General features: G+C 54.9%; 1 protein-coding gene across 1 annotated transcript; it reads right to left on the bottom strand.

The window, feature by feature from the left end:
- Positions 1-1334: 1334 nt before the first annotated feature.
- On the bottom strand, positions 1335-23585 carry PLPP7 (phospholipid phosphatase 7 (inactive)). The gene is made up of 3 exons (XM_009187992.4): positions 23258-23585; positions 22384-22954; positions 1335-2669 (listed from the first exon to the last, which is right to left on the bottom strand). The coding sequence occupies exons 1-3, from the start codon at positions 23468-23470 to the stop codon at positions 2305-2307; spliced, it is 1149 nt and encodes a 382-aa protein (XP_009186256.2). The 5' UTR covers positions 23471-23585; the 3' UTR covers positions 1335-2304.
- Between the last annotated feature and the right edge of the window lie 53 nt (positions 23586-23638).

Here is a 23638-nt window from a genome sequence, read left to right as displayed (position 1 = left end):
GTGGGGCTGGGCACAGTGGCTCACTCCTCTAATCCCAGCACTTTAGGAGGCTGAGGTGAGAGGATCACCTGAGGTCAGGAGAGTGAGACCAGCCTGGCCAACATGATGAAACCCCATCTCTACTAAAAATACAAAAAAATTAGCTGGGCACGGTGGCGCATGCCTGTAATCCCAGCTACTTGGGAGGCTGAGGCAGGAGAATCCCTTGAACCCAGGAGGTGGAGGTTGCAGTGAACTAAGATCATGTCACTGCACTCCAGCCTGGGCAACAAGAGCGAAACTCCATCCCAAAAAAAAAAAAAAAAAAAAAGATGTGGGTTAAGATGAAGTTATACTAGAGTAGGATGGACCATAAGCCAGTATGACTGTTATTCTTATAGGAAGGGGACCACAGACAGTGACAGGAAGACAGACACAACACAGGGAGAAGGCCTTGTGGGAACAGAGGCAGAGAGTGGGGGGATGCGGCTGAGAGCCAAGGAACACTGAGGCTGGCCGGCCACCGCCAGGCAGACTGGCTGCCACCCTACTGTGCTGCCTCCTGGCTGGGCAACCTTGGGCAAGTCTCAGGGCCTCAATTTTCCCATCTATGGAAAAGGCATGTTGATCACCTCACATCAGAGGGCTGCTGAGAGCCGCAGACGAGTGCTCACACTCAAAGTGAGGTTAGGGGAGCTCAGGGTGTCCCCAGGCCTCCTGCCGACCTGTGATAGGACCCGAGGGCTCTTGCCTCCTGGCCCTCACCCCTTTCCTCCCTCTGCCTAGAACATTCTTCCCCTCTTTCCTGGCTCCCTCCACCCATTCCCTCCATCTGGGCTCAGATTTCCCTTTCCGGGACCCATGCACTGACGCCCCAGGGCTGGGCTCCAGGGTCTTTTCTCTGAACCCTCACTGCCCTGCACATCCCTCGTGGCAGCTCTCGTAGGCTTGGCTGTGTTCGACTGGTCACTTGCCCACTTCCTGGGGGACGAGGATCAGGTTAGCCAGGTGTCAGGGCGGGGGGCTTTGGGAAGGCCTGAGGCTGAAGTGAGAGAGGGTCTCTGATCCATCAGTATCACAGTGAGGGCTGCTCAAACAGTCCCTGCCCAGGCCCCAGGTAGCAGCCAGCACAGGACCTGGGGACTGAGGGAGCACCAGGCGGCCACCCCAGGGTGAAGGGACTGGCCAACCTGGCAAAGTCCAGAAGGAGGCCAGCTGTGCCCAGCCCCCGATCCCTGGCATCATGGCACTGTCTAGGGCCGAAGAATTACCCCACCCTTCCGCCCATTCCATGTGAATAAGGCGATTGCTTCCGGAGCAATTGAATTGCACAAGGAAAAAGCCACACCGGAGAGGGCCATTTACATGTCATCTGTATTGTCACATGAAATGCACATCCATAACAGGTGACTTGGAAACGACCTATTAGGTCACACGGAGTCCGGCCCCTGGGGGCCAAAGCCTCATCGATGCCCACGGGCGGTGGCCAGCGCTTCCCTTGGGCTGTGGTGGTGCAACTGGCCTCCCCAGCGGAGAGTCAGCTCACACCCCAGGCCCCTTAGCTCTCTGACAGCAGCTCCCAAAATGCAATTGAGGAACCAGTGGTTCCTTGGGTGTTAATAGCTGTTCCCCAAGAAAAGGGTTCTGTGGTCAAATAAGTTTAGAAAACATGGGTTAAAGAATGTTTAGCAAGAAGCTTTTCTGCAGGACTCGTCAGAGCCTTGACGGCAATAACGGCCTTTGTGAATGTCCAACTTGGGGACAGAGGGTGCAGCACTTCCCAAAGTTATTGAACCACAAAACCCTTTTCCCCACAAAGCATCTCGCAGGCTGGTGTCCCACGGGGCACCCGTTGGAAAGTGCTGCCCTAAGCTGTCGATGACTGTTCATGGCAATGGCACCTGCATCAGGCAGTAGGTTGGGGGCACTCTGGCAGGCGTCGTGCTGTGGCATGATGAGCACAGCCAAGAACTCAACAGTCATGACGATGAAAAGATGAGACTCGGCCCCTCCCACCATCCTGGTTTTTGCTGTACCCAGAGCAGAAGCTAAATAGGGCTGTCCCCACGGGTGGGTCCGGGCCGCCTAGAGAGGAGACTTGGAGTCCAAGCAAAGGGGCAAGAGGCCTGGCACTGCCAAACACGCTTGTCACTGGGAGGGGCGGCCTGGGTTTGCTGGCCTCCAACCAGGAGGGGAAGACGGGGTGGGGGTGGCCGCTCCAACTCCTGGTGGCTCTGTTCAACCTGTGCCTGCCACCTTGCCACCCCCTACCCCTTCTCTAGGGCCAGCCCTGCCCCCAGAGCCTTGCATGGGTCGGCGGGCGCTTCACCAGGCGGAGATGAGCATCTGGCAGGTGCTGGAGGGCATCCAGACCAGCTCCACCAGGCGGAACTGGAGGTAGCCGATGACGAAGCCGGAGAGGACGTCCGTGACGTGGTGGCGGCCAATCATCACGCGGGACAGGCCCACGCAGAGGGCCCAGAGCACCAGCAGCACACGCAGGGGCACCGCCAGCACCAGGTGGCTGAGGAAGAACTTGGACACCATGGCGGCGCGGCTGGCGTGCCCGGCCGGGAAGGCGTAGACGTCCATGGTGAGGTAGTCCAGAAGGCTGGGGCTTGTCTCGTATGGGCCACGCCGCTTGATGAGCTTCTGCACGCCAGCCACTGTCACGACGTCCAGGAGCAGGGCTATTGGGGGGAGACAGAGGCCACCGGGCCATCAGGGCCACCAGCCAAGCCCAGGCCCCAGCCCGCCACATTCCCCCACCTCATCTCCCCTCCCTGCCCCTCATTCCAGTCACTCAGCCACGCTGACCTCCAGGCACGGTCTCGCCTCAGGCCATTGCCCTTGCTGTCTCCTCTGCCTGGCCCGCCCTGCCTTCCCGTAGCTACTCCCTTTAGCAGAGAAGCTTTCCCTGACCACGCTGTTTATAAAAGCCCCCGCCACGCTCTCTCCCCTCACCTTGTTTTTCTCATGCCCTGATGTAATATGCCTTTTATTTCTTTGGTTTTTTCCTTTTTTCTTTTCTTTTTTTTTTTTTTTTTTTTTTTGGATGGTTCTTGTTTTTTCACCCAGGCTGGAGTGCAGAGGCGTGATCTGGGCTCACTGGAACCTCCGCCTCCCAGATTCAAACGATTCTCCTGCCTCGGCCTCCTGAGTAGCTGGGATTACAGGCACCCGCCACCACATCCAGCTAATTTTTGTACTTTCAGTAGAGATGGGGTTTTGCCATGTTGGACAGACTAGTCTCAAACCCCGGACCTCAGGTGATCCACCCTCCTTGGCCTCCCAATGTGCTGGGATTACAGGTATGAGCCAATGCGCCTGGCCTCTTTTTCTTTTTTTTTGATACAGGGTCTTGCTCTATTGCCCAGGCTGGACTACAGTGACCCGATCTTGGCTCACTGCAACCTCCACCTCCTGGGTTCAAGCAATTCTCATACTGCAGCCTCCCGAGTAGCTGGGATTACAGGCGCACACTACCATGCTTGGCTAAGTTTTTGTATTTTTGGTAGAGATGGGGTTTCTCCATGTCGGCCAGGCTGGTCTCCAACTCCTGGCCTCAGGCAACCCGCCCGCCTCAGCCTCCCAAAATGTTCACCCATTACAGGCGTGACCCACTGTGTCCAGCCCCATTCCCATTTTTCAAAAGTTGAAGCAGAATTTACATCACGTACCGCGAACCATTTTAGAGTACACGGTTCAGTGGCATTTAACACATCCCAGTGTCGGCAGCCACCTCCTCTCTCTAATTTCAAGACATTTCATCATCCTAAAAGAACGCCCTGTACCCACAAAGCAGCCACTCCCCATCCCCTTCTCTCCAGCCCCTGGAAACCACCAATCTGCTTTCTGTCTCGGTGGATTTGCCTCCTCTAGACACTTCATGTAAATGGAATTAGACAGTATGTGACCTTTTGTGTCTGCCTTCCTTTCCTTAGCGTAACGTTTCCAGCGTCCACCCATGTGGCAGCATGTGTCAGCACTTCATTCCTTTTCATGGCCAAATAATATTCCATTTATGAATGGACCAGTATTTGTTCCTCTCCTCTTTCTTTTTTCCTTCCTTCCTTCTTTCCTTCTTTCTTTCTTTCTTTCTTTTTTGAGATGGAGTCTCGTTCTGTTGCCCAGGCTAGAGTGCAGTGGCGTGAACTCAGCTCACTGCAACCTCTACCTCCCGGTTCACGCGATTTTCGTGCATCAGCCTCCTGAGTAGCTGGGATTACAGGTGGGCGCTGCCTTGCCTGGCTAATTTTTGTGTTTTTTGTAGGGACAGGGTTTTGCCGTGTTGGCCAGGCTGCTCTTGAACTCGTGACCTCAGGTGATCCACCTGCCTTGGCCTCCCAAAGTGCTGGGATTACAGGCGTGAGCCACCGTGCCCGGCCTCTTATTTTTTTTTTTAAGATGGATGTCTCTGGCTGGGCACGGTGGCTCACACTTGTAATCCCAGCACTTTGGGAGGCTGAGGTGAACCTATCACTCGAGCTCAGGAGTCTGAGACTAGCTTGGGCAACACGGCAAAACCCTGTCTGTACAAAAAATACAAAAATTAGACATGTGTGATGGCGCACACCTGTAGTTCCAGCTACTCAGGAGGCTGAGGTGGGAGGATTGCTTAAGCCCAGGAGTTTGAGACCAGCACGGGCAACATGGCAAAACCCCATCTCTACCAAAAAAAAAATACAAAAATTAGCTGAGTGTGGTGGTGCACGCCTCTCATCCCAGCTACCTGGGAGGCTAAGGTGACTGAGTGAGACCCTGTCTTAGAAAAAAGAGAGAGACACTTTGGGAGGCCAAGTTGGGTGGATCACGAGGTCAGGAGATGGAGACCATCCTGGCTAACACGGTGAGAAACCCCGTCTCTACTAAAAATACAAAAAATTAGCCGGGCGTGTGGCGGGAGCCTGTAGTCCCAGCTACTCGGGAGGCTGAGGCAGGAGAATGGCGTGAATCTGGGAGGCGGACGTTGCGGTGAGCCGAGATCGCGCCACTGCACTCCAGCCTGGGCGACAGAGCGAGACTCCGTCTCAAAAAAAAAAAAAAGAGAGAGCGAGCGAGCCTCTTTCTGTTGCCCAGGCTGGAGTGTAGTGGTGCAATCATAACTCACTGTAACTTTCAATTCCTGGCCTCAAGAGCTCCTCCCGTCTCAGCCTCCTGAGTCACCAGGACTACAACTGTGCCACCATGCCCAGCTAATTTAAAATTTTTTTTTTTTTTTTACAGATGGGCATCCCACTTTGCTGCCCAAGATGGTCTCAAATTCCTGGCTTCAAGCTATCTTCCTACCTCAGCCTCCCAAAGTGCTGGGATTCCAGGTGTGAGCCACTGTGCCCGGACACAATTTGTTTATCCATTCATCTGTTGATGGCTATCGAGTTGTTTGCGCCTTTTGGCTGCTGTGACTCACGCCGCTATGCAGGTGTGTGCAAGTGTTCGCCGACTGCCTGTTTTCAGTTCTTTCGGTAGATCCCTAGGAGTGGAGTCGCTGGTTGGCAATGACAGTAACTCTGTGTGTGACTCTTTGAGGAACCCCACTGTTTTCCCCAGCACCTGCACTGTGCCATCCCCACTTTACAGAGGACAACATGAACCTTTGGAGCTCAGGGCACTCAGACCTGATGCTCTTGCTTTCTGGAATGTCCCACTCTTTCCCAACCCACCACCTCAGGGACCTGCCCCTGCCTTCCAGACAGCTCAGGCCCTGAAGGGTTCAGTCTCAGCATCTGGCCTGTTTCATGGCTTTCCCCCCTCCCCGCAGTCACTGAGGCATCTGTTGGGAGGTGAGGGTTCGCCGTCTGTGGCATGAAGTTATCACTTCATGGAGGCAGGGCCCGTGCCTGTTTGTTCAGAGGTTTTTTCCCCCCGGGGCTAGAAACAGAGCCACGTCTCCAAACTTAGTTGAGTTACTGGCCTGAGGCTTATAATCAGCAAGGTGGGCTCTTTTCTTCCTTTTCTTTTTCTTTATTTTTTTGAGGCAGAGTCTCACTCTATCACCCAGGCTGGAGTACTGCAGCGTGATCTTGGCTCACTGCAACCTCCACCTCCTGGGTTCAAGCGATTCTCCTGCCTCAGCCTCCCGAGTAGCCGGGGACAACAGGTACCTGCCATCACAGCTGGCTAATTTTTGTATTTTTAATAGAGATGGGGTTTCGTCGTGTTGGCCAGGCTGGTCTCGAACTCCTGACCTCAAGGGATCTGCCCACCTCTGCCTCCCAAAAAGTGCTGGGATTACAGGCGTGAGCCACTGAGCCTGGCCTTTCTTTCCCTATTTTGAAAACACAGGGGAGACCTGGATCTCCATCATGCCTCTGCCACCACCCTGCTGTGTGGCCTTGGGAGGTTGCTCTGCCTTTCTGTGCCATGAGAGGAAGGCACCATGCCAGAACTCCAGTTTCACCCAGCTGATCTGAGTGGCACCCATACAACCAATGTGGGGGTTCTGGGTCAACCCTCCCCACCATTAGAAAGGCCTTGGTGGCCAGGTGCGGTGGCTCAAGCCTGTAATCCCAGCACTTTGGGAGGCCGAGACGGGTGGATCACAAGGTCAGGAGATCGAGACCATCCTGGCTAACACGGTGAAACCCCGTCTCTACTAGAAAATACAAAAAACTAGCCGGGCGAGGTGGCGGACGCCTGTAGTCCCAGCTACTCGGGAGGCCGAGGCAAGAGAATGGCGTAAACCTGGGAGGCGGAGCTTGCAGTGAGCTGAGATCCGACCACTGCACTCCAGCCTGGGTGACAGAGCAAGACTCCGTCTCAAAAAAAAAAAAAAAAGGAAAGATCCTTGGAGGTCACACCCTCTGACCTGGGGTTGGGGGTGGCATCAGCAGGCCAGAGAGCACTCCCAGGGCAGATGCAGAGTCAGCAGGGAGCCTGTGCCCCTGCCCCCTGTGCTTCCCCACCTCAGGTGACCTTGGCGACCCCAGTGAGGTCACAGCCCCTGCAAGCCCTGCTTCAGGGACAGTGAAGCCAACACCCGCAGTGTAGCGTGGTGGCAAAGCTCACAGGTGTCACAGCCAGAGACCCGGCTGTGAGTTCCAGCCCCGGAGCCTCCCAGCTGCGTGACCTCAGGGAAACCACCTAACTTTCCTCACCTGTGAGACGAAGCTCATGGACACCCACCTCCCAGAGGGGGCCCGGCACTGTGCCTGCAAGCTGACTACAGGGTGACAGGTTTCGCCGGGACAGAGGGGTTTCCTAGGACACAAGACATATGGTGCTAAAGCAGGGAGGTCCCAGCAAACGATTGAGTTGGTCCCCCCAAGCGCCTGGCCCACCAGGAGGGCTGGATAAAGGTGGGGGTCATGACTCGGCGACAGTTCAGTGCAGCTGGATGCAGGGAGCTTCCCTAGAAAACTTTTCAGTGTTTATCAGAATGGTCAGCTCTTGGCAAAAATGGAAACAAACATCTAAAACAAAAAGACGCAGAAGATGCTGTTCACTGCAGAACATTTACAACACAGAAAACAAAAGTTAAAGTTGAAATCACCTGTAATCCTGCCCCTCAGTGGTAGCCATTGTTCCAGACCCTTCCATCCATCTATAGAGCATAGTTTTGTTTGTTTGTTTGTTTGTTTGTTTTAAGACTGAGTTTCACTCTTGTTGCCCAGGCTGGAGTGCAATGGCGTGATCTCAGCTCACTGCAACCTCTGCCTCGCGGGTTCAAGTGATTCTCCTGCCTCAGCCTCCCGAGTAGCTGGGATTACAAGTGTGTGCCACCACGCCCGGCTAGTTTTTCTATTTTTAGTAGAGACAGAGTTTCTCCATGTTGGTCAGGCTGGTCTCGAACTCCCAACCTCAGGTGATTCGCCCACCTCAGCCTCCCAAAGTGCTGAGATTACAGGCGTGAGCCACCGCACCTGGCCTTTGGAGCACAGATTTAATAAAGCTTGTAACATGGTTTACATATGTTGTTCTGCTGCCTGCTTTTGAAAGTCTTGCCCCATCACATACCCCCGATCCCCATGCTGCAGGGGTGAGGCACTGTGGCGCACCTAACCGTCCGTGCCAGGCAGTTAGACTGTTCCATATCACACAGTCCTCCCCGGAGGACTAGAACTTCAGGGCTTCCCCTTTTCCTACCCACTTCAGGGTTGCTGCTTGTAGTCTGGTCTCTCTGTTTGGGGTTTGCACTGTGGCCTCTCCTGGCCCCTCTCATTAGCCACAGGGCTGGCTGGGAGCCTCGCACCCTGGAAGTGCCTGGCCAGCACAGGAGGGGGCTGAACAGGTGCACAGAGGAGCTGCCTGGCCCGAGGAGGGTGGGGCCTGAAAGCCTGGAGAAAACCTTGCTCTACCCTTGCCTGCCAATTTCACAGCAGCTGTCCCCATGGGCTAGGTCTTCCCAGGAGGCGTGTGGCTGGCCAGCTCGTGTGCTGGCCATGCCGGGGTTTGGTGCCATCTGAAGCCTGTGGGAGGTCACAGTTCCAGCAGGAGAGAGGGACTGGGGACTGTCAGGTCCCCAGGGCAGGTGGGAGCTGGATGGAGGTGGCTGTGCTGACCTTGGCATGCCGCCGCCCCGTGGAGCAGCTGAGGAAGCCAGCTCAGGGGGGCCAGCTGGTCCTCTCCAGCCCAGGGAGCCCTTCTCATCTGCAAGCCCCGCTGCTTCCCCAAAAATGGGCTGGCGACAGGCCCTCTCCACCTGGGGACAGGAGGCAGTTCATGGGGAGGGGGTTAAATCTGAAGGTTCTGGAGTCACAGGTGGGGTTCAAGTCTTGCTGACTGGGGCTGTGAGGAGGGGTCCTGGTGCTTCTGGCCTGGGGGTTGACCCTGCTAATTAAGAACAAATTCTGGCCGGGTGCAGTGGCTGACGCCTGTAATCCCAGCACTTGGGGAAGCCGAGGTGGACGGATTGCCTGAGGTCAGGAGTTCAAGACCAGGCTGGCCAACACGGTGAAACCCCATCTCCACTAAAAATACAAAAAATTTAGCTGGGCATGGTGGCGGGTGCCTGTAGTCCCAGCTACTTGGGAGGCTGAGGCAGGAGAATCACTTGAACCCAGGAGGCAGAGGTTGCAGTGAGCCAAGATTGCGCCACTGCACTCCAGCCTGGGCGACAGGGCGAGACTCTGTCTCAAAAAAAAAAAAAAAAAGAACAAGTTCCTTCCCCTCTCAGAGCCTTGGTCTACTCACCCATAGCAAGGGTGGTCCCAGGAGGAAATAAGCCAATGAACTAGGGGAAGTGTGGTGATTGACAGCATGCTGCTGCCATTACACTGCCCACAAGTCCTGGTCCCGCTTGGCCTGGGAAGCCGTGAGAGGCTCTGGTCCTGGAGGCTGGGGCACCATGCATGAGCATCGGCGAAGGCTTTTTCTCCTAAGGTCCCACCAGGTCAAAATTGTCTGGCCCAGGTTCCAAGACTTCCACCACCTCAAGGCAAGTAAGAGAGGCCAGGCCAGGCAAGGCCAGGGCCTCCCTGGTGGTGGCGGCTGGTGACTGGTGGCCAGCCAGGGTCTGGGTGCCCAAAGAGCTGCCAGAATCTGGGGTAGGAGGTGGTTAATATAGACCGGGACTGGGCTCCATGGCAGGCTGAAATATGGCACCAACCACTGGAAGACATGGGCCATGTGTCCTACTGGCAACCAGGCCTTTAGGTTGAAAACCAGGGCTCGGCAGCTGATGGGTTCAAAATCTGCCTTTCGAGGCCAGCACAGTGGCTCACACCTGTAATCCCAGCACTTTGGGAGGCCAAGGCTACGGGTAGATCATGAGGTCAAGCGATCAAGACCAGACTGGCCAACATGGAGAAACTCTGTCTCTACTAAAAATAGAAAAACTAGCCGGACGTGATGGCAGGCACCTGTAGTCCCAGCTACTCGGGAGGCTGAGGCAGGACAATCGCTTGAATCTGGGAGATGGAGGTTGCAGTGAGCTGAGATGGCACCACTGCACTCCAACCTGGGTGACAGAGTGGGACTCTGTCTCTAAATAAAATAAAATAAAATAAAATAATACAATAAAATAAAGTAAAATAAAATAAAATCTGCCTTTTGAGCACAGAGGCCCCCATGGACAGCTGCTGTGGTCAAGGAAAAAGGGAGGAGGAAAGGGTGGCTTTACTATGTCACCTGGGGGGTACACTGGGCCCAGTACCTCACTCCGATAGGGTGGCCAAAGGCAAGGAGAGCTGGCTGCCTCAACCACCCCACATGCCCCAGCTCTCTGCATAGGCTGTCAGGATCCATAGGCCAAAAACTACTAGACCTTAAACCTTTCCTTTTTGGAGACGGAGTCTCGCTTCTGTCACCAGGCTGGAGCGTAGTGGCCGGGATCCTCAGCTCACTGTAAGCTCCGCTTCCCAATTACTGCCATTTCTGCTCAGTTCTCCCGAAAGTAGCTGGACTACAGGCGCTTCGCCACCTCGCCTCGGCTAGTTTTTGTATTTTTGTGAGACGTGGTTTCACACTGCCGCTGGTGGGGATGATCTCACCTCCTGACCTCGTGATCCGGCCGTTCGCCTCCCAAAGTGCTGGGATTACAGGCTTGAGCCACCGCGGCCCGGCCTTTTTTTGAGACAGTGTCTCCTCTGCTGCCCAGGCTGGAGCCATGGTGCAAACATGGTTCACTGCTCTGAACTTTTGGCCCAATGATCCTCCTGCCTCAGCTTCCCGCGCGTAGCGGACCACAGGCACAGGCCACAACTGGCTAATTTTTTGATTATTTTTTGTAGAGACAGTGCCTCAGTTTGTTGCCCAAGCTGGTCTTGAACTCCTGAGCTCCAGTGATCCTCCTGCCTCAGCCTCCAAAAGTGCTGAGATTACAGGTGTGAGCAACTGTCCCTGGCTCCTTTCAAATTTCTAGCAGCAAAATATTGTTTTTACCAATGAAAGCATACAGACTCGGTGTATGAAACAGACGTGGGCTGAAGGTGTTGTGGGGGTCATCTGGAGCTCCCCTGGCTGCCAGGGAGGCCTCTGTGGGTGCCCACGTCTCATGATCTGGAAACTCCATCTATGGCTTGAACGAGTTCCATGAAGTTCGTGTGTTGGAAACTGAATCCCCAATGCAACAGTTTTGAGAGGTGATCAGGCCGGCTGCGGTGGCTCACGCCTGTAGTCCTAGCACTTTGGGAGGCCAAGGCGTGTGGATCACCTGAGGTCAGGAGTTTGAGACCACCAGCCTGGCCAACATGGTGAAACCCTGTCTCTACTAGAAGTACAAAATTAGCCGGGCGTGGTAGCACATGCCGGTAATTCCAGCTACTCAGGAGGCTGAGGCAAGAGAATTGCTTGAACCCAGGAGGCGGAGGTTGTGGTGAGCTGAGATAGCGTCATTATACTCCAGCCTGGGCAACAAGAGTGAAACTCTGTCTCAAAAAATAATAAAATAAAATAAAATAAAATAGCGATAGGCCATGGGGGCTCTCCCCTCATGAATGGATGAATGCAGGCATCGGGGGTGGTTCCTGACGAAAGGGTGAGTGTGGTCACCTCCTGCCCTCCCAGGCATGCACTCCCTTGCAGGAGATGCAGAAGACACAGGGAGCAAGGAGGCCCTCACCAGATGTGGCCCCTCAACCTTGGACTTCCCAGCCTCCAGAACCATGAGCCAAATACACTTCTATTCTTTATAAATCAGTACGTGGTGTTCTGTTACAGCAGCATAAAATGGACTAAGACGCCCCACAGCTGGGCCTTTGGGAGGCTGTGGCTATTTTGGGCTGGTTCCCTCTCTTCAGGCCATAATGAGAGGGAGGCTCTGCCCCTTTTCTGCCCTGGGCCCTGCGGGGACAATAGGGGCCAGCCTGGCTGTCCAGCGGGTTGACCCACCCAGCCTGTGCCTGGTTCACTCATTTTTCCACCTGCTTTTGGGCACCACCGGTTCTTGGGCATTTCAGGTGTGTGTCAGGCCTGGCACTGTGAACTAGGCTGGCAGGGTCCCCTATGGCCAAGCAGGATGGTGGGCAGTAAGCACATAGTGACACAGAGTGTTACTCTATCACAGGTGTGATGGGGTGTGTGGCTTTTCGCCCTCACCATGCTGCAGCCATCTGGCCAGGAGGGTTGTGAATGGACGAGGCAGTGGCCTGCCACCCTCAGACCACAGGGCGACTCTCCAACAGAGCCGTGGCCTCCCCTGGGCCTCCCACCCCACTCTGCCCTCTCCTGCTGCCCCTGCAGGGCCTCTCTCCCTCCTCCCGCGCGGCCAGGCCTCCGTGTGACTGCGATTCTGACACTGTCAGCGCATCATCTGGTGCCCAGAAATAGAAGCAAATGGCGCCATCACTCAAGGCTGATTTTGCCCACATGGCCCTGTCCAGTTGACCGACCTACATTCCCTTCTTGACTCAAGGAGGGCAAGGAGACCCCTGTAGGGGGAAAGGTCCGCCCAGCAGGAGGCTCAGGGGCAAGAGCTGGGGAACTGGTGGGAGCTGCACTGCCCGGGACCTGCTATGTGAAACGTCTCAGGGAGGCCCCTTAGCCTCCACTGGCCTCCACTCACTGGGATCACCCAGGGTGGTGGCTGCGCACTCAGGCTCCAGAACGAGACCAGCTTCAAGGTAGGCCACTTGTGGACAGCATAACCTCGCTGTGTCTATCCCTCAGAGCTCCCTGCCATGGATACACTGGGATGACAAGGGGCGTGCTCTGATGCTTGTGTGCAGCAGCCACTGGGTAAATGCACCCCCGGGAGCCCGTCAGAGGACACCAGGGCTTGGCCCCACCACCCCTCACACTCTTCCATTCCAACCAGCTCCACTCTCAGCTCTTTTCACAGGGTTGGGGCCTGAATGTCTGACGCTCCCGTGCAGGAAGCACAGCTGTCCCCGAGGCCCTGCTGTCCTAGAGGCTTCCTGGCCCTCAGAGGGCAACAAGAACCCACCTCAAGGCCCACCCTTCTCCCCTAGCCCAGGTCCCTCGGGGCTGGTGGTGGCCAGGGAACCAGAGAGCCGGAGGCTCCCAGAAGCCGGGCAGGAGCCAGGGTTTTCTTGGAAAAGAACTGCTGCCATGCTGGAAGATTTGGAATCATCTCCTCCTGAGGCCTCTGAAAATCAGAACGTCACTTGTCTGCCGGCAGCTATGTGCACAGGGGGAAGAGCGGCAGCTGGGGTGACCTAGTGTGGCCCTTTGTGGCGTTGGGCTGCTTTCCCCCTGAGGACGCATTCTGTGGGACCAGCTTAGAGCAGGGCAGGGTCTCTGGGGAGTTGGGGCTAGTGGGGTAGGGGTGGGAGGTGGAGGCTGTGGGCTCAGCTGTTCTAAAGCAAGGGGCAAAGACGGGGCTTCCGGGATGCCCTGCAGGCTGTGAAAGGCTGGGTTTGTGGGCAGACGTCTCTCTCTGGCTGGGTTGGGAGGAGGGGTCCCAGTGCTCCTGGGCTGGGAAGTCGATCCTGCTTCTCATCCCCCATTCTGGCTTCTGGAAGGCTGGGCGCCAGCCATATGCTGCCCAAGGGGTGTGTAAATCCTTCTGAACTTCCTGAAGGGCATTTGGCTTCGGAATCAGAAGTCTCCTCCACGTGTCTCCCTTGGACTCAGCTCTTCCCTTTGCAGGAGTATCTCCTTGGGAAATCGTTAGGGATGTGGGCCATGATTCATGGCCCGGGATGTTCACTGCAGCATTGTTTATAACACCGAAAACGTGAAACAACCCAGCGCCCTTCAAGAGACAGACGGGACAAACCGTGGCCTAATCTAGACACCAGAGCACGCTGTGGCCGCGGCAGATGATAAGGCCCATGTGTATTTATAGGCCCGCTATATCAGAGAGCCGTGGGGTATGTTAAGTGGAAAAGGCCGCTTATAAAATAGGATTTCCAGTAGGATGCCATCTTCATAAAATAAGATATGTATGTAAACAAATGTGCTTATATGCAGACAGAAAAATCTAGAAGGCACTGCTCTAAATGCTAACAATGCTTCTTGCTGGGTAGGAGGTTTAGGGGTGATTTTTACCGTCTTTTTGTAATTCTGCACTTTAAAATCTTTCTTGCCACAAGCACGTATTATTTGTGCACATTTTTAAAAAGTTATTTTTACAGGCCAGGCGCTGTGGCTCACACCTGTAATCCCAGCACTTTGGGAGGCGGTGGCGGGATGATAGCTTGAGCTCAGGAGTTCGAGACCAGCCTGGCCAACATGCTGAAACCCCGTCTCTACTAAAAATACAAAAATTAGCCAGGAGTGTTGGTGGGCGCCTGTAATTCCAGCTACTCAGGAGGCTGAGGCGGGAGAATCACTTGAACCTGGGAGGCAGAGGTTGCAGTGAGCTGAGGTTGTGCCACTGCACTCCAGCCTGGGTGACAGAGCGAGACTCTGTCTTAGGAAAAACGCTAGCTGTGCTGGTGGGCAATGCTGAGCCAGACCCTGCCTACTGGCACCACAAACCATTGCATTTCTCTTGCACCCGCTGTGTGGACGGCTGCCAGGGCAGTGTATTAAGGGTTGACCTGGCCTGAGGGTGGCCAAAGGCCCCCCTGAGGGACTGTTGTACTGAGCCCCACTGAGATGCTGAGAAAGGAGGCTGGGGAGGGGACCCCTCTACTTCTGAGGAGGTAGTGTGTGCGGTCTCCCACAGAAGGGTATCTAAGTGAAGATTTGGGATCAGCTTAGATATCCCTCAGTTAGGAACAGGCTAGACAAGCCTCGTGCAGAGGCTGTCACCTTGATTGTCCCTGAGAGCAACAGCCAGACGGCAGGGGATGGGGGAGCTGCCAGAACAGATTATCTGGAGCATCTGAACCCCTAATGCTTGGCGCGAGGGACATGGTGGGTCCAGACCAGGATTCCAGGCGGGAGGGCCACAGCTGTGAGAGTGAGCCCAAACCAGGCAAAACACAACCTGAGAAACATATTACGCGTTAGCATATGCACGGGGAAAAATCCAGGGACACCTGACCCAAGCTGCGGCAGAGGCTCTTCCTGGGACAGGATTTCAGGGAGAGGCTCACTTTCTTCTTGATCTAGCCTTGTAATGATTGCATTTTTTTCTTACTATAAGAATGTGTAGGCCGGGCACCGTGGCTCATGCCTGTAATCCCAGCACTTTGGGAGGCCAAGGTGGGCGGCTCATCTGAGGTCAGGAGTTTGAGACCAGCCTGACCAACAATGGTGAAACCTCATCTCTACTAAAAATACAAAAAATTAGCTGGGCATGGTGGTGCACACCTGTAATTCCAGCTACACAGGAGGCTGAGGCAGGAGAATCGCTTGAACTCAGGAGGCAGAGGTTGCAGTGAGCCGAGATGGTGACACTGCACTCCAGCCTGGGCAACAGAGTAAGACTCCATCTCAAAAAAAAAAAAGAATGTACAATGAAAAGGCGCCCAACATCACTGATGGTTAGGGAAATGCAAAGCAAGACCACAAAAAGGGCCGGGTGCAGTGGCTCATGCCTGTAATCCCAGCACTTTGGGAGGCCAAGGCAGGAGGATCACTTGAGGTCAAGAGTTTGAGACCAGCCTGGCCAACATAGTGAAAGCTCATCTCTACGAAAAATTAGACAGGCATGGTGGCAGGCACCAGTAGTCCCAGCTACTTGGGAGGCAGAAGCAGGAGAATCGCTTGAACCTGGGAGGCGGAGGTAGCGGTGAACTGAGATCGCACCACTGCACTCCAGCCTGGTGACAGAGTGAGACTCTGTCTCAAAAAACAAACAGACAAAAACCCCCAAAATAAAACAAAAAACAAAAACAAACAAAAAATACCCAAAACCGGCCGGGCGTGGTGGCTCAAGCCTGTAATCCCAGCACGTTGGGAGGCCGAGATGGGCGGATCACGAGGTCAGGAGATCGAGATCATCCTGGCTAACACGGTGAAACCCCGTCTCTACTAAAAAAAATACAAAAAAACTAGCCGGGTGAGGTGGCGGGTGCCTGTAGTCCCAGCTACTCGGGAGGCTGAGGCAGGAGAATGGCGTGGACCCGGGAGGCGGAGCTTGCAGTGAGCTGAGAGCTGGCCACTGCGCTCCAGCCTGGGCGACAGAGCGAGACTCCGTCTCAAAAAAAAACAACAACAACAACAACAAAACACCCAAAACCACAAAAGATACCACTTCACACCCATTAGGAAGGCTCTGATTGAAAAACCAGATAATGAGTGTTGGCGAAGGTGTGGACATCTCGGAGCCCTTGGGGGAATGTAAAATCACGCAGCCGCTATGGGCAACAGTAGGACAGGTCCTCACACAAGTCGACATAAAATTACCCTGTGATCCAGAGGCCCGCTTCTGAGTATACAACCAAAAGAACTGAACGCAGGGGTTCAAGAAGATGCATATACATCTGTGCGCACGGCAGTGTTACTCAGAGCAGCTAAAAGGTGGAAGCAACGGAAGCGTCCATGGGTGGACGAATGGATACACGAGGTGTGGTCCATCCTGTAACTGAGCACTATTCAGCCTTAGACAGGAAGCAAATGCTGGTGCCCGCTACAGCATGGATGGACCTCGAGGATATCATGCTAAATGAAATCAGCCAGTCACAAAAGACAAATACGGTACGATTCCACTTACGTGAGGTCCCTAGAACAGTCGAATCCACAGAGATGCAGTGTAGAATGGAGGTTGCCAGGGGCTGGGGGAGGGGGAGTGGGGAGTCAGTGCTTAATGGGGACAGAGCTTCTGTTTTTTAAAATGAAAGATGGAAAGAGTTCGGAGATGGATGGTGGTGATGGCTGCAGAACAGTGTGAATGGACTCAGTGCCACTGAACTGTGTACTTAAAATGATTATAATGATCAATTTTATGTGATGGATAGCTTATCACAATAAAAAAAAAAAAGACATAAAAATGTAGTTTTCATAGCCAGGAGTGGTGGATCACTCCTGTAATCCCAGTACTTTGGGAAGCAGATGCAGGCGGATCATGAGGTCAGTAGTTCAAGACCAGCCTGGCCAACATGGTGAAACCCCATGTCTACTAGAAATACAAAAATTAGCCAGGTGTTGTGGTGGACACCTGTAATCCCAGCTACTCGGGAGGCTGAGGCAGGAGAATCACTTGAACCAGGGAGGAAGAGGTTGCCGTGAGCCGAGATCACAGCACTGCACTCCAGCCTGGGTGACAGAGCGAGACTTCGTCTCAAAAAGAAAAAAAAAAAGTAGTTTTCATATTCAGGAAAATCTCAGTAAAGATACTTTTTTTTGAGACAGAGTCTCACTCTGTCACTCAGGCTGCAGTGCAGTGGCACGATCTAGGCTCACTGCAAGCTCTGCCTCCCGGGTTCATGCCAGTGAGCCGAGATCGCACCACTGTACTCCAGCCTGGGGACAGAGCGAGACTCTGTCTCAAAGAAAAAAAAAAAAAGAAGAAAAACATACTTTTATAGGCCAGCGTAGTGGCTCAAGCCTGTAATCTCAGCACTTTGTGAGGCCAAGGTGGGTGGATCACCTCACGCCTGTAATCCCAGCACTTTGGGAGGCCGAGGTGGGTGGATCACCTGAGGTCAGGAGTTCAAGACCAGCCTGGCCAACATGGCGAAACCATGTTGGAGAATGGCTTGAACCCAGGAGGCAGAGGTTGCAGTGAGCCAAGATCTTGCCACTGCACTCCAGCCTGGGCAACAGAGAGAGAGACCCTGTCTCAAAAACAAACAAAAAGATACTTTCATAAAGGACACAGATCAGGGAACAAGACCATAGGCATTTCCCACCGCAGGACAGGCCCAAGAGGAAACAAGGATGGGTTTAGTGAACCAGGATGGGCCTGGTCACCTGTCACCTGTCACCTGGCTCCCTTCGGATCATCAAGCTGGGTGCTGCGCGGGAGGGAGAAGGAAGGGGACAGGGTGGTCTCAAGGCATCTAGAGCTTGGAAGGTACCTGGCAGGAGGCTGGTCCTGGACTTCTGACCAATGATGACGGTGATAATGATGATGATAATCATTGCTACTTAAGCGTTAACCAACATCAGTAAGTGCCAAGCACTTTACGTGAGATTCATCAGGGAGATTTCCCAACAACCCATTTGACAGATGAAGAAACTGAGGCTCAGAGAGGCAACGTCACTTGCCTGAGTTCCCACAGCAGGGCTGGGATTTGCACCCAGCTCCTGCTGCCTCTGGAGTCCAAGCTTTTGCCTGCTGCTAAGACCCCTTCTGGCTCTGAGCTTTCTGGAGTCTTGACAGTGTGCACTAGGGGAGGGGCAAGCAGGGAGGGCATGGGACTGACTACCATGCAGGAGCGTGCGGAGAACTTCCCCGGGCCCAGCAGGACCCTCCCTAGGCCTTGTAGCTGCAGCTCCCATTTCCCAAGCTCCCAAGTCTCCCTCTTCAGAGCCAAGTGGAACCCAGATCCCAACCACAAGCTCGGAGGTCTTGCTCCCAGCCCAGAGACTGCCCCAGGAGTTGGCTCAGTGCCATGGGGCCAGAGCATGGGCAGGGTTAGGCAGGGCTCCCTCCCCCTTCAGTACTGCAGTGATGTCAGCCATCGGTGGGACATGTGTGGCATGGCACCCACCATGCCAAATGTTTTACCAGCTCCCTTCAGATCCCTGCCACAGTCCCCTCAGTCCCCCGATAGGGAAACTGAGACTCAGAGACAGGAACTGACTTGAGCAGATGCATACAGCAAGTAAGGGTCAGAGCAGAGACCTGGACAAAAGCCAGTCTGACCCCAGAGCCTGTGCTCCAGGGTTGAAGGGTGCCCTCCAAAGACAAAAGGACAGATGGAACCCGCAGCCCGCACTCAGTGGGTGGTCTGCTTTCCTGGGACAGGGGACCTTGGGACCGTCCCTCCTGGCAGGTCAGACCAGAGCAGCGGGATTAGAGCGTGCCTTGGCCGTTTGCTGCTGTTTACTCCCACCAAGCCGAGGGCTGAGCTGGCATCCCCACGGAAGGACCTTGGGGTCCCCAGACCCATCTGGCCTGCTCTGGGCCTGTGCTGAGTGCCCGCCTTGTGCCAGGCCCTATGTCCCCATGATCTCAATACCTGGATAGAAGTCAGTCATCCTCCTCCCAGACCATTCCCCTCCTCAAAGCACACACGCTCCAGGAGTGCAGTGAACATGTGTGATATGACCGATCTACAGCCCCATGGTGAGCAGCAAGGAGGGGGGCGGTTTGCAGTCACAGGGCCTTGGATTTACTTCCTGAACCTACCACTTATAGCTGTGTGGTGGGCAAGTTGCTTGAGCTTTCTGAGCCTCAGTTTACTCATCTGTAAAATGGGCACATTAATGTTTACCTTGAAAGGTCATCAACAGCTTTTTTACATCATAAAATACAGGCCGGCCGGGTGTGGTGGCTCAAGCCTGTAATCCCAGCACTTTGGGAGGCCGAGACGGGCGGATCACGAGGTCAGGAGATCGAGACCATCCTGGCTTTTACGGTGAAACCCTGTCTCTACTAAAAAAATACAAAAAACTAGCCGGGCGTTGTGGCGGCGCCTGTGGTCCCAGCTACTCGGGAGGCTGAGGCAGGAGAATGGCGTAAACCCGGGAGGCGGAGCTGGCAGTGAGCCGAGAATGCGCCACCGCACTCCAGCCTGGGCGACAGAGCAAGACTCCGTCTCGAAAAAAATAAATAAATGGCCGGGCGCGGTGGCTCACCCCTGTAATCCCAGCACTTTGGGAGGCCGAGGCGGGCGGATCACGAGGTCAGGAGATCGAGACGATCCTGGCTAACACGATGAAACCCCGTCTCTACTAAAAATGCAAAAAATTAGCCGGGCGAGGCGGCGGGCGCCTGTAGTCCCAGCTACTCGGGAGGCTGAGGCAGGAGAATGGCGTGGACCCGGGAGGCGGAGCTTGCAGTGAGCCGAGATCGTGCCACTGCACTCCAGCCTGGGCTACTAAGCGAGACTCTGTCTCCAAAAAAAAAAATAAATAAATAAATAAAAATAAATAAAATAAATAAATTAATTAATTAAATAAAATACAGGCCGTTCATGCCATTGTCTTTGGTACATAACAAAGCTCACTAAATGATGTTTTTAAAGTTCTTAAAAATGTCTATCACTTCTGTTCAAGGAGGAAGGCATCTCAAATCTTCCTCTTTATCCTGTGGGGCATACACCTTTGTGCCCATAGCAGCTGGCTGCTGGAATGAGCCTGAAGCCTTATCTTAACAAGTAAGTTGCAAATTTTTCAATGTTTGGGGGCAGGGGAAATGTTCTTAAAAGCAAACATTCCTGTAAAAAAACCAAATCAAAGCAGAGCTATTTTACTTGGTGATGAGAGGCAGCTTGCTTGCATACCTCCTACCTGGGGGAGCTCACCCCCTTACTAGAGAATCCACTGACTGTGGGTAAGTTGAGATGCACCTCCTTTCTTCTCTGATCCTCCCCCCGCTGGAAACTTCACACAGTCTGAGCTGGTTCCCGCTCCCTCTCCTCTGAAAATGCAAAGCAAAGCTAGAGTTGCTCCCAGTTCTGCTCCTGGCTCCATCACTGACTAGCTGCCCGATCTTGGAACCATCGTCACTCCATGCCTCAGTTTCCCCCTCTTTAAACAGGAAATAATAACAGCACCAAGCTCCATGGGTTACGGTGAAAAGCCGAAGTAATGATATGGTTTATGCAAAGCCCTGGAATGTGGTAAGCACTCAACCAATGACAACTTCATCACCTCCCTCGTCAAATGGGGAAGGAAGATGGCAAGGAGGAGATGGGGTCAAGGGAGCAGGGTTGAGAGACAGACTCGGGCGTATGCCTTCCCACCCCATCTCTGACAGCAGGCAACCTACCTCTCTAACTCCCAACAGTCTTCTTAAGCCACGTGGCCCCGTGTGAAACTGTTGATAATGAGAGCAGGGTCTGCCCCTGGAAGCGCCTGGCCTAGTGCCTCGGCCACTTTGCTCTGTCCCTCCCTCCCATGCCCGTGGCACAGCACCTGGTCTGTGTGTCAGCCGGAGCCAGTGCAAATCTCAAGCCCCGAGGCTGCGCCAGGTTGCTTTATTTATAGGAACCTCAGTTTCCTAATACGTAAAATGGGCACGATAATGGCACCAAGCTCGTGAGACTGTTTATTCAGGAGTAAATCATAAGTTATTATAATGTAAACAATTTAGTAATAAGAACAAGAAAACTGGTCAGGCGCGGTGGCTCATGCCTGTAATCCCAGGACTTTGGGAGGCCAAGGCGGGTGGATCACCTGAGGTCAGGAGTTTGAGACCAGCCTGGCCAACATGGTGAAATCCCCCTGGTCAACATGGTGAAACCCCATCTCTACTAAAAATACAACAATTAGCTGGGTGTGGTGGTGGGCACCTGTAATCCCATCTACTTGGGAGGCTGAGGTAGGAGAATTGCTTAAACCTGGGAGGCGGAGGTTGTAGTGAGCTGAAGGTTGTAGTGAGCTGAGATCACGCCACTGCACTTCAGCCTTACAGCCTGGGCAACAGCGTGAGACTCAGTCTAAAAAAACAAAAGGAACAAGAATACCTCGAAGGTGGCAGACCCAGCCATCTCCTGCATGAAGTATCCGATGGTTTCTGCCTCCCTGAGTCCCACCCACAGGGCATGGAGCCTCCAGACTGAGACTAGAGTGAGGAGATACGTTTTTATTGTGACTTCCTCTGGAACCCGTGTTCTCTGTGGTCCAACCCAACGCCCTTTTGGAACCGAGACCACTTGTTAACATTTACCTCTCCCGAGACCTCCACCTCACATGTCCCCCAAATGATGGCCACACTGGGAAAGACAAGGAAATCGATGTGGGCCTGGCATGGAGGATGGAAGTAGAGGTTCCCGGGGCACCTTGGGGACCTGGCGGTGCCCGAAGGGTGGCCTGGACAGGGGCTGGGTGTCACCTCTGGGTGGAGGGAATGGCTTGCCCCCACATGGGTCCCATGTGGCACCTGGCACAGGGCAGTGCTAATCTGCAAGACGCTGGTGGCAAAGACTTTGGAAACAAACCAACAACTGGTCCCCCGACCCCTTCTCCAGTGACTCCCCCTGGGAAGGAGCAGGGAAGAACTCCAGGGGGCTGTGAGTGGGTGGCAGTACCAGCTGGACCCCCTGGATCCCCAGACCCTGCGGGAGAAGCCTGGGCAGCTTGCCGGGTTCCCGAACCGAGGCGGGAGGTGCTCATGGGCAGCTCACGGGCACTGCCTAGCTGGGAGCTATCAAGGAGCGAGGACCCCAGCCATGGGGCAGGAGTCAAACAGTGACACCCCATTCCAGGATGCCCACCAGAGCCCTGACCATCTCCCTTGAGGCCACCGCCTCTGGCCCAGCCTCCCCTCAAGCCGCCTCTGGGCAGCGGTGCCTTCTGCCCAGCAGGCCCTCCTCACAGGGCCGCACTGGCCTCTGCCTTCATTTGGCACGTGGCTGGGGAGCCGCGTCTGTGCATCCCTGGCTCTCGCTCCCCACACTGGAGCCTGCCCGTTTCTGGGGCACCCTTCCTGCCTAACCTCATTAGACCATCCCAGCCGGTTTCTGAGGGCTGTGCAGGTCCTGGCCAGGGTGGGGCTGGGCAGGCCGGTCTCCCTCCCGAGGGGCCTGACAGCGAGTGGCGGGTGGCAGGCACACTCACCCAGGAGCAGATTCATGAGCACCTCCTGTCCGGCCAGTGTGCTGCTCTTCACCAGGCAGAGAATGGTGCCTCCGATCCAGGGGATGCCATGGCCCGTGATGCCGATGAGCTTGACCATGGAGCGAGCACTGGCCCAGGACGCCGCCCGGCCGGCACACACCCCCAGCCGCTTGGACATACAGATATCGATGGCCAGCAGGGAGTTGAAGGCGATGCCCTTGAAGGAGGGGTTCAGCTGCATGCAGTCCTCCTCTGGCAGCTGCTGTGACTGGCGTCGCTCTCGGGCCCCGTCACCAGCAGGTGGGGGCTGTGCCGAGGGGCCGGAGGCCTTTCTGCCGGAGCTGCGGGGCTCCGGGCCCCCCTTGGGGGGCTGGTTCAGGGACAGGAACTCAGCCCGGTTGAGGACGTTGTTGCGGTCCCTGGCGCGGGCCCGGCTCTGGGAAGCTGGCATGGTGACCTCGCTCACCCCGAAAAGGCCGACGCCAGCCCGGCTCCAAGGGCCTTCTCCCCGAAGACAAGAGCTGCCCCCAGAGCCGCCACCGTGGCTGCCTCCCTGCCTTCTCCGCCGCAGCTGTTAAATATAGGGTGGAGAATTGCACATGGTTGTTTATCTCCGCTGCCACCCGGCTCCAAGGGGACGTCAGTGCCAGCCGGGCAGCCAACCGAGCCCTCCAATGCCGGGCCTGCACCAGCGGAGCCTCCGGGAGGTGAGGAGTCCACAGCTGCGGCCTGGCTGCCTCGGGCCTGGGCTATTTAAATCGGCCAATGGCTCATCCCTGGGCTTGGGGCACTCTGGGAAATGTAGTCCTCCGGCTGCTCTCGACTCTGCAGTGGCCTTGGCCTCTGACAGGGCAGAGGTGGGACCTGGGCTTACCTTGTTTTTACCAGCTTCCCTCTGAGCCGTCCAGACCCCTGCAAGCCAGGCCTGCCTGCCCCAGCGGCCTGGCAGCTTGGACCTGGTTCTGTAAACTGGACGGTGTTGCTCGGGCCGAGGCCTCTTTGGGCACCAGATAGAGTGAACGACGTCATTGACAGCATCATCCTGGGTCCCTGGGGTCAGGTCCAGCTCCTCCCTCTGTGACAGCATTCATTAAGCTGGCAGGTCTTTTTTTAAATCAGTCTTGAATTCAGCTTCAGCGCATCACAGTCCAATCAAATGACAATCCGTGAGCTCTGATTTCCATCAGAGGGAGGGGTAATGAGTCAGCTGGTAACGGATCGCCTCTTGGAGGTTGCTTGCACTACCTGGGACTTT

This window comes from Papio anubis, chromosome 13, assembly GCF_008728515.1.
Source record: "Papio anubis isolate 15944 chromosome 13, Panubis1.0, whole genome shotgun sequence".
Lineage (NCBI taxonomy): Eukaryota > Metazoa > Chordata > Mammalia > Primates > Cercopithecidae > Papio > Papio anubis.
The sequence above is the reverse complement of the archived record's forward strand: the minus strand, read 5'-3'. Positions and strand labels throughout refer to the sequence as shown.